Source organism: Hippopotamus amphibius, chromosome 8 (assembly GCF_030028045.1).
Source record: "Hippopotamus amphibius kiboko isolate mHipAmp2 chromosome 8, mHipAmp2.hap2, whole genome shotgun sequence".
In the NCBI taxonomy this organism is placed as follows: domain Eukaryota; kingdom Metazoa; phylum Chordata; class Mammalia; order Artiodactyla; family Hippopotamidae; genus Hippopotamus; species Hippopotamus amphibius.
Genome location: NC_080193.1, coordinates 129,529,095 through 129,540,092, shown reverse-complemented (window position 1 = coordinate 129,540,092; position 10,998 = coordinate 129,529,095). Strand labels below are relative to the sequence as shown.

General features: G+C 36.8%; 1 protein-coding gene across 4 annotated transcripts in view; it reads right to left on the bottom strand.

Moving 5' to 3' along the window:
• Positions 1-6,759: 6,759 nt before the first annotated feature.
• SLC25A12 (solute carrier family 25 member 12) overlaps positions 6,760-10,998 on the bottom strand; it is an 88,637-nt gene continuing 84,398 nt past the window's right edge. For all 4 annotated transcript variants that reach the window (XM_057744761.1, XM_057744763.1, XM_057744762.1 and 1 more), the window contains 3 exons: positions 9,326-9,484; positions 9,126-9,216; positions 6,760-7,870 (listed from right to left, as the gene is read on the bottom strand). In XM_057744761.1, coding sequence (XP_057600744.1) covers positions 7,672-7,870; positions 9,126-9,216; positions 9,326-9,484 — 449 coding nt within the window. In that variant the 3' untranslated portion in view covers positions 6,760-7,671. The remainder of the gene's footprint in view (positions 7,871-9,125; positions 9,217-9,325; positions 9,485-10,998) is intronic.

Genomic DNA, 10,998 nt, shown 5'->3' with positions numbered 1-10,998 from the left:
CCCCGTGTGCCTAGAGCCTGTGCTCCACAAGAGAAGCCATCACGTTGCAACAAAGAGTATCCTCCACTCGCCACAACTAGAGAAAGCCTGTGCGCAGCAATGAAGACCCAACACAGCAAAAAAAAAAAAAAAAAAAAAAGGAAATAATTGATGTTAGTAAATTAGACTTTATTAAAATTAAAAACTTCTGCTCTCTGAAAGGGAATGTCAAGAGAAAGAGAAGACAAGCCACAGAATGGGAAAAGATATTTGCAGAAGCCACAGCTGACAAAGGACTATTATCCAAAATATACAAAGAACTCTTAAAACTCAATAAGAAAACAATCCTATTAAAAATTGGGCCAAAGACCTCAATAAACACCTCACCAAAGAAGATATACAGATGGCAAATAAGCATATGAAAAGATGTTCCACACCACGTGTCATCAGGAGAATGCAAATTAAAACAACGAGATACTACTACATACCTATTAGAATGGCCAAAATCTGGAACACTGACAACACCAAATACTGATGAGAGTGTGGGGCAAAAATAATTCTCATTCATTACTGGTAGGAATACAAAATGGTACAGCCACTTTGGAAGACAGTTTAGTGTACAAAACTAAACATACTCTGGTTACCATTTGATCCAGCAATAATGCTCCTTGGTATTTACTCAAAGGAGCTGAAAACTTATGTCCATACAAAAACCTACACATGGATGTTTATAGCAGCTTAATTCATAATTGCCAAAACTTGAAGGTGACCAAGATGTCCTTTAGAAAGTGAAGGGATCAATAAATTGTGGTATATCCAGACAGTGAAATATTATTCAGTGCCCCCCCCCCCCAAAAGAGTGCTCAAGCCACAAAAAGACAGGGAGAAACCTTAATTGCATATTACTAAGTGAATGAAGCCAATCTGACACACCATATGATTCCAACTATTTGACATTCTGGAAAAGGCAAAACTATGGAAACAAAAACATCAGGTATTGAGGGGAGGGACATATGAATAGGTGGAGCAAAAAGGTCTTTTAGGGCAATGAAAATAACCTGTATGGTACCATAATGGTAGATGCATGTCATTATATACATTTGTCCAAACTCAAGAATGTACATCAAGAGTGAAACCTAACATAAACTATGGACTTTGGGTGATAAAGACGTGTCAATGTAGGTTCACATCAAGTGTAACAAAGGTACCACTCTGGTGGGGGATGCTGATAATGTGGGAGGATGTGCATGTGTGGGAACGGGGGGTACATGGGAAATCTCTATACCCCCTCTTAATTTTGCTGTGAATCTAAAACTGCTCTCGGAAAAAAAATGTTTTTTAAAAGCTGTAAAAAATGAAGAAAGGAATTAAAATGGCAAACTACAACATATCTATTTTACACAAAAGAAAGCAGTAAAGGAGGAAGACAGGAAACACGGCAACAAAAAGAACTGAGATATAGGAAACAAAACCCGACTATCAAAACTAATAAGTGAGGTTCAGCCAGGTTGTAGGATATAAGATCAATAGAGAAAAATCAGTTATATTTCTATATACTAACAGTGAACAATTTGAAAATAAACTTAAGAAAACAATTCCATTCATTAAAACATAAACAATAAAATCCTTAGGAATACATTTAACAAAAGAAGTACCAGACCTGTTTACTGAAAACTATAAAACATGGCTGAAATTTTAAAAGATCTAAATAAGCAGAGGTAGATTCCAAGTTTATGAATTGAAAGACAAGATTGTTAAGAGGGCAATTCACCCCAAACTGATTTATAGATTCAACAAAATCCATATCAGAATACCAACTGGCTTTTCTGAAGAAAACTGATAAGCTAATCTAAAATTTATATGGAAGTGCAAAAGATCCAGCCAAAACAATTCTGAAAAATAAAAAAAGCTGAAGCATTTACATTTTCCTATTTTAAAATTTAATATGAAGCTATAGTAATCAAGGCAGTGTGGTGCTGGCATAAGCACAGTCATATAGATGAAAGGAACAGAACTGAGAATCTAGAAATAAACTCTTATATGTATGGTCAATTCATTTTTGACAAAAGCATCAAAGCAATTCATTGGGGAAAGGAAAGTCTTTCCAACAAGTGGTGCTGAGACAATTAGACAGCTTCATGCAAAAAGATAAATTTAGACCGTTCACACTATACACAAAAATTAGCTCAAAATAGATCACAGATCTAAATGTAAGAGCTGAAGATAAAATTTTCAAAGAAAACATAGGAGAAAATCTTGATGACTTTGGGTTTAGACAGAGTTTTTAGATGATACCAAAAGCATGATCCATAAAAGTTAAAAACTGATAAGTTAGACTTCATCAAAACAAAAATTCTGTGTTTCAAAAGACACCGTTAACAAAATAGACCGGGAGAAAATACTTGCAAATCTGACACAGGACTCCTATTCAGAGTGTATAAAGAACCCTTAAAACTCAAAAGGACAAATCCCAATTTAAAAATAGGTTAAAGACTTAAACACAAATATCTACAAGCACATGAAAAGATACCCAACATCTTCGGTCACTGGGGAAATGCAAATTAAAACCAAAATGTAGTATCACTTTATACCCATTGAATAACTATAAGATAGACAATAAAGTGTTGGTGAGATGTGGAAAAACTGTAAATTCATAATTATTGGAATATATAAAGTAGAAATATAAACTGATATATTTTACTTCGGGGGAGGTGATGGAAATATATTAAAATTGGATTATGGTGGTGGTTACACAGCTGTGTAAAGAATACCTCAGCAGAGCTGTTAAAAAGAAAAATCAACTTTACCACTCACTTCCCGTTTACAGTATTGGAACAAGTTAGAGAATACCACAGGGAAACAATCAGATGTAAAATGTGTGACATTATGTAAGACAAACGACTTACAATGTTAAGGACAAACAAGCAGCAGATTATTTCAGAATTAAAGACTAAAGGGACACAGCAACCAAGAATAACGCATCAATCTTAGAATCTGCATTGGAAAAATAAAGACATTTCTGGAGTCACTGGGGAAGTTTGAATTTTGACTGAATATTAGATGATACTATGAAAGTATTGTTGAATTTTTATGTGTGATAATGGTATTTGGTTGCAGTATGTCCTCGTTCTTAGGCAATATATGCTGAAATATTTCGGGATGAAGTACCATGATGTCTGCAACATACTTTCAAATGGTTCAGCAAAAATAAATGTGTATTTATAAGGACAAAGCAAATATGGAAAAATGTAAATAAGTGAACCTAGATGAAAGGTATTTGAAAAGTTCATTTTACCTCTTCAAACTTTTCTGTAGGTTAAAAATTTTTTTTAATAAAAAGTGGAAAAAACCTCTCTTCATGCATACTTGGAATGACATTTTAAAAATATGTGTGTATATACATGTATACATGTATGTATATATAATAGCATCTAAATATATGACACATAGGAATGAATATATATATATATTTACACACACAATGTACATGATCTCTTTGGTGATTATAAAATTTTATTAAGACATTAAAAAGACTAAATAAGAGATTCAACATGTTCATGGATCAGAAGGCCCAATAAAATGACATTAATTCTCTCCAAAAGGCCTATAGAATCATGGCAACTTCAATCAAAATCTCAACGTGTTTGGTTTGTTTTTTCAGTTTTGGGGAGGAAGCTGACATGCTGTTTCTAAAATGGACGTGGAAGAACAAAGCACCAAGAAGAGCCACAAGCTCTTGAAGAACAAGGTGAAAGGACTTGCTATACTATACATCAAAACCTTTTTGAAAGATGAAGAGAGTGAAGAGTAATGAAGAGAGTGTATACGGCATAGGAAAGGAACAATAAAACAGAATTAAAAGTCCATAAATACGGGGATATGTGTATAAAAACGGTTGATTGAACTTGGTGTACCCCCCAAAAAATAATAAATAAATAAATAAAATTTAAAAAAAAAGTCCATAAATAAATCTTTGCATATATCAACCCTTAATATATAACAGAGAAGGCTGACAGTAGGAAAACAGTAGGAAAAGGAAGGTTTTTTCAACAAACGGTGTTGGGACAACAGACTAACCTTCAAAGAAGCAAAAACAAAAACCAAACAAAAAATTACCTCACACCACATGCCAAAGACAGTTCCAAGTAGGATGAAACCTCAGTAAGATAGGCAAAACTATAAAGCATTTAAGAAGAAAATATCAGCCATATTCATAACCTAGAGAGAGAATAAATTTTAAAGTGAAATATAAAACATGCTACCTATAAGGGAAATGATGTATTTGAACATATTAAAATTTAAATGTTACTCAAAATGTTGTGAAAAGATAAGCCACAAACTAGGAAAAGATTTTGCAACATGACTCATAAAGAAGTAGTATCCAGAATACATAAAGAATCCCCTGCAAATTATTAAGAAAAATGGATAACAGACTTCCACACATATTTCACTCACCAAAGACGAAATCCAAAGATCCAATAAACTTATAGGCACTCTCACATGCTATCAGTTGGAAAGTAAATTAGTAAAATCTTTTTGAAGAACAATGTGGTGATATATATGAACATATGAAAGGTGTCCAGCGTCAACTGCTATAAGGAAAATGCTAATTAAAACCACAAGATAACATTATGCACTCAACAGATTGGTAAAAATTAAAGAGCCAATACACTCTTGAAGGAATGTAAATCAGTATGAGCATCTCTGAGAAACAGTTTGGCATGATCTAGCTGAGTTAAATCTAATAAACCCTGTGCCTCTGTAGTTCTGCTCTTAGGTATATATCCTTTAAATGCATACTCCAAAACACACAAAGAGCAGCACTGTGTGCAATATCCCCAAACTGGAAATAACCCAGATGTCCACAGTAAAATGGCAAAATATAATATATTCATACAATGGAATAAGCAAATCATAACTTATACATTGGATTGGCCAAAAAGTTCGTTTGGGTTTTTCCATAAGATGTTACAGAAAAACCCAAACAAATTTTTTGGCCAACCCAACAGCAAATTATGGGGATGAATCTTACAATGTTTACAAAAGGAAACAAGTCTCAAAAGTATACAGTATAATTTGATTCACATAAATTTCAAAAACAGGAACTAAATAGGGTGTTTAGGAATGTATATGTGGGATGTGGGCGGTAAAACTATAAAGAAAAGCAAAGAAATGAAGAGCCGGGATGGTGTTAAAGAGGACAGCAAGGGTTGTGATGCGAGGATCCTATGGGGGAACTTCTGAGGTCTTAGAAATATTCTCTTTCTTGACCTGGATAGTTACATGGGCGTTCACTTTATGACTATCTGTTTAAAAAACATCTGTATGTGTGTGTGTGTGTGTGTGTGTGTACACAGACACACATAGATGTTTCATGTACTTTCTGTATATCCCATAAGATTACACAAATAGTTAATAAATATGAAGACATTTGACCTCACTAGTAATTAGTAAAATGAAAGCTAAACCACCTATCATGATTTGCCTAAAATGTAAAAGATTGACAATATCCATTTCTGCTGAGGTTGCAAAGAAATAGGCGTTCTGCATATGCTGTCAGAAGGAAAGTAAATTAGTAAAGCCTTTTTGAAGAACAATGTGACAATATATATAAAAATGTAAAACATATATCTTATGAAGTACCAATTCCAATTTTAAATATCCATCCTAATGAAATACTAGCACATGTACTCAAAATACATGTACAAAGATATTTACTGTTCACTACAGCATTGCTTGCAATAGTGAAAAAAATGAATAAATGTCAATAAGGGAGTATTTGTGAAAAATATTATAACCCATACACTGGAATACTACACAGCTATTAAAAATTCAGATAAATCTTTAAGAACTGATATGGAAAGATCTTAAAGACTTTAAGTGAACAAAAGTCACAGAATAACACATACATAGCATAATCCTGTTTTTAAAACATAAATATGTACATATATTTATACATATATATATATGTATGAATGAAAAACAGACTACAAATTTATACTCTAACCTGTTAGCAGTGATTACCTCTGGGGCAGGGAGGGTGAAGAGGGCACTTCCACATCTTACTCTCTCTATATGTATTTATTTTTTTCCTGACTCTTTGATAAGAACATATCCATGAACTTCTTGCTTATTTTTAACAGGTGGTAACAGTAAAACAACTGTATTGCTATTTATTCCATTCCAATGAGAACAACTGAATACATTTGGAAATAACTTGCTTTCAAAGCTAATTCTTTTGTTCCTGGAGGGCCTCGAGAGAGCCTATAGCATGTTACAGGGCTGTCAGCCATCAACTGATGAACCATGTGTAGGATATTAAGTGACTTGGTCCCTCTCCAGACTCACCCTTTGAAAATATTTGCATACATTCTCATATCCCGGCTCACTGGCAATAGCAATAATGTTTTCCCAAAGCACTCTGCTAAAGTAAATAAATTCTGATGCTACACATCAAATCACAACCAGAGCAAAGTGTAGATGTAGCTGTCAAGATGCATGTTTAGATCTAAATTAGTAATCACACACTTGGTGAGTGACTTTTGGAATAAGCAGTTTGTATCTGGATTCATAAGGAAGAGCCTAGACCCCACTAAATCACGAGATAGAGCTTTTCTCTTTCTTCACCCCTCTCACTCCACCATAGTCCTTTCCAAATCAAACAATTTCCTACAAAAGTGGGAAAGGGGGAAACCTAATTATTAGTTATTGAGAATACATAGTGAATCAAAATAAAAAGCACCATCAGTACATTTATGAAGGAAAATCCAACTCCATGCATACATTTTGGTGTGCATTTTATTTTTGATTGGAATCATATCCATATGAATGAAAATTGCCAAAGTTATTCTTTTACTCTTTTGAAAGCTAGGCCCTTGCCTTGCTGTGTCAGAGGAAGGCAAAACTAAGCTGGTAATGCTGGAGACATCCCTGTTTCCATATGCACACTGACAGGAGAGAAGCTGTCTCCTTTAGGAAATGCCTTTTGATTGATGAATAGAGGAGAATCTATACACACGTGAAATACAAATGGAAACACATCAGCACACGCAAGTCATTAGCCTGGTCCTCCGGCATCCACTGGCATGCATCTGTTCCAAAGGGTCTCTTATTCAACGGTGTCAGCATTTGCTCTCGTAATGCCTCTTATCAGCAAATACCTTTTTATTCCAGAATGGAAAACAAGCCAGGAATTAAATACATCCAATATTGATGCTTTATTTCCATAAGTCACCAATAAGAGAATGAATTTAATTTTAATACATTTATTTTCGTGTGATTCTTAATAAAACACTTTCAAAACATTCTGTACATTTCAAGCCACTCAGAACTGCATTACATTCTACAAATGTGATTTGTTGGGATGAAGTGCCAAGATGTCTCTGTACAAAGATGTACAATATGTACAGTCACTGTAAGTGCAAGCTGTGCAAAGCGGTCTAGAACACTAACTCATGCCAAGGCTTAGAAAACATTGCAACACATAAAACTAAAGCTTCCAACTGCATTGTATTCTTTTTTTCCTGGGCAAATGACTAATTTATAAACAAATATATGTATATGTCATATAGAAAGAAGAGTTTGACTCCCCAACTCAGTCAGCACCATGCAGCTGACTGGATACATTATGGGGCTGCTCTCCTAGGCCTTGCCCTCTAGGGCACCATCTTGCCACACTCAATGGTTGTCTCATCACTGAGCTGCTGCCGCCACCTTTGGCTGAACCACAGCAACACTAGGAGGTTTAAATTTGGGGAGATAAAGGCCAAATTTGTTTTCAATGCCAGCAAAAGTAGCTGTGGCGAGTCTGTATCCACCGATGTGATCAGGATTGGCAGGAGGAAGGTCTGCGATGCGTGACTTAGGTGTTGGTTCTGAGCCAGAGGGTTTGCTGTTGATAGGAAAAGCCAACAGTTAGCGTGCTGAAGACTGATGAAGATGGCGCACAACTGAACACTTTCAGGCTGGCCCAACGTGCCACGAAACGTCTGTCCAGCTAGTTCCTTGTCATTTATGCTGCATTAGTCATGATTTATCGCTGCTTTGAAAGCAACACGTTCATAATTTGATTCAGAAGAAAAATGGCCTCAATTTCATATATATAAATAGATCTACAGAATAGAGGCCAGAAAAAAATACACTTAAATATTATCACTCTGGGAAGTAGGATTATGGATAATTTTTTCTATTTTTCTGTTTTCCCAATTTTTTACACTAAGCATAAATTAATCATAGAAAATTTACATCTCTTATTTTGACATAATTTTAAAAGCTCACTTTTTTGGTAACATTATTTAAAGAGAAATAGATATAATTCTTAATTTTCCAGAATGTAAAAGTATAGAAAAGCCTGAAATTATGAGATTGCTGTCCTTACTTTCTTTGTGTAAGTCGCTCTACTTCTTGGTTCAACAGCTAATTCCCTACTTGGCTTCTGAGCAGGAAAGGGGTTCATAGGTTTATGAGGTAAAGACTCAGATGCAGAATTTGATCTTCTGCTGAAAAGCTGGTAGTTTCTTGCTTCGCGTACAACCTTCCCCTCCCAGCAAATTCAACTTATTCCTCTTGTCCGCAACATAAGCTTCAAGTACCAAGCTTCAAAAGGCCCAATTTCTGGCCTAAATCTTACTAGTGATTATGTTCATGGGCATAACCTCTCTTTGAAACTTTTTATTTTATACAATAAATTAGCTCTAAGAACGTCTATACCTATCTAATGATAAATTATGGTGAATAATGAAATCTTGGAGGTGTGAAAGGGCTTGACTGAGTCTTAGAAAGTTTACAAAAGTGTAACTAATACAAATTGATATTACTTCTGGTGAAAAGGTCATATATAATAAAATCCAAATAAGGACCTAAACCTATGAAGCTCAGTATCTGCTTACACTAAAAAGAAAATCTTTCTCATTACACTTGTATTTGCTGCCTCCCTAAACCTTCCCCAGGTAGCTGCTTAATACTGTGTACGATGCTACCCTGTCAAGGTCTTACTCCTCTAACACTGAAGCTTCTTAAGCCCATTGTTTTCTGCAGGATCCTCTGTCCTGTCAGTTTCTGTTCCAAAAATGCCTTTGTAGGCTGAACAAAGACCTGTTTTGGGTTTTGGTGCTTTCTTTATAAGAGAGTTGAAAAGCTGCACTTACAGGCCTCCAAAATCAATGTAAAACCACCGCTGGAGAAGTTCATAGGTGACCAAAGTGACACCAAACTGGGGAGAGGATCGAAACACTCGAGCTGAAAGAGAGGGGGGCAGTTAACAGCAGAGTGACCGTGGCAAAGACGACTCACGAGTAATGGGAGCAGGACCCCAGTGCCAGCCTTTCCGCATGGCCCCAGCCCCTACCTGCAGTCCCTTTCCAAAATGCTGAGGGCCCTTCTTCCCGGAGTATCTTCCTGAAACAGTCGATGACGCCACTGTATGTCGTTTGGCCAGCGCGGGCGGCCACCTGCAGTCTTGTCTTGATGACATCAGCAGGGGTCACCAGAGAAGCGGCAGGCACACCTTTCAGGAGGAAGGCACATTTAATTCATGCAAAGTACCCTACAAAGGACAGAAATACTGCTAACAACTAACAGTACCATTAGCAACTTTAACTGCTTTAACTCAAAGCTTCTTAAATAGATACCTGGGCACTAACGGAAAAAGGATATATAAGCCTATTAGCTGCTTCAGTGGGGCCAGGGCAAAACTCCTTTTTTCTTTCTGAATTAGGAAAATCACTCTATATTGCATGATCCCAAAGAACTGTGAGAGGAAAAATTACAGCAATGTTACTAGGACAATCCCCAAGTGCTCTCCTTTAGGTTTCAATTATTTTACCTCCCTTCTTTAATAAGATACAGTATTTTCACGTATAATAAAAAAAATGAGGATAGTGTCAACTTAATGAGCTGTTAAATATATCTGACACCAAACTGAGTGTTTTTTTTTGCTGATTCCTGTCACTTTACTGTGCAAGGTGAATATCAATGCTCATATCCACTCACCCGTTTGAGGGGCTAACTTGAGAGTTGACTACGACTCCTTTCAGACGCGCTTACATGACAGAAGTCATTACAACTGAAGCAGAGGAGGCCAGGCAACCAGTTAAGGAACAGTAGGGGAACTGATCATCAAAAGGCCTTGTCATCCATCCCCTGTGCCCCAGCTCCCTGGGGCCATGTTGAGATTGATCAGCAGCAGGACACACAAGATGGATTTCACAACCACACCTTTCACTTATAAAACAAAACAGGGAACAAAGGAGCAAGATAGTCTTCCTCAGGGGGAAGAAATTCAATTTGGCCTGAATACCACGGAATCATCACTAGGCAGATGGAGCTGGCGGACTCTGGGGGGTGGGGGGTTCCGTTAGAGACGATGCAAACATCCTCCCCCAATAGCCCTATACCTTATTCAGATGAAACGAGGTAAACTGCCGCCTTTGGAATGTTCTGAATCCTGAATGTTCTCAGTGCCTGCCAGCAAAGCTTTACAGGTAAAAATTAGAAAAATTCATCTCTCATTCTGAAAACTGACATCAAATGTCTGTGGACAAGAAGCTGGTGCTGATAGTTCCATGAAAATATTTACTTGGTTCCATCAACCACTGGCAAAATGCCTGTCCATGATTAGACTATTCTTTGCTGCTGACTGGATAGCAGAGAGAAAAAACTGGAGGGAAAATTTGCTGGCCGTCACTTAAAATGGGGAGGCTTTGGTGAGCACCTGAAAGGAGTTGGATGAATACTCTGTGCCAAGACTGAGCAGGTAGCTTTACTAGCTTTCAAATTATAACTGCAATTGACTGCCCCAAATGAGGGCTCAGTGCTCCCTGGGAGAGTTTCTTAATCATCCTAAGTCATTCCCTATCATCATACAGGAGAAGAATAACATGTCTACCCAACACCCCTGGAACCAAGGGTTCCTGCCACACACCACACTCCAGGGAGTGCTCAGGCTGTCCTGCTGTGCTTAGCCAGCGAACCAGAGGACAGGCACCCAGAGAGAGCCACACAGCAGTGCCAGGAGCCCAG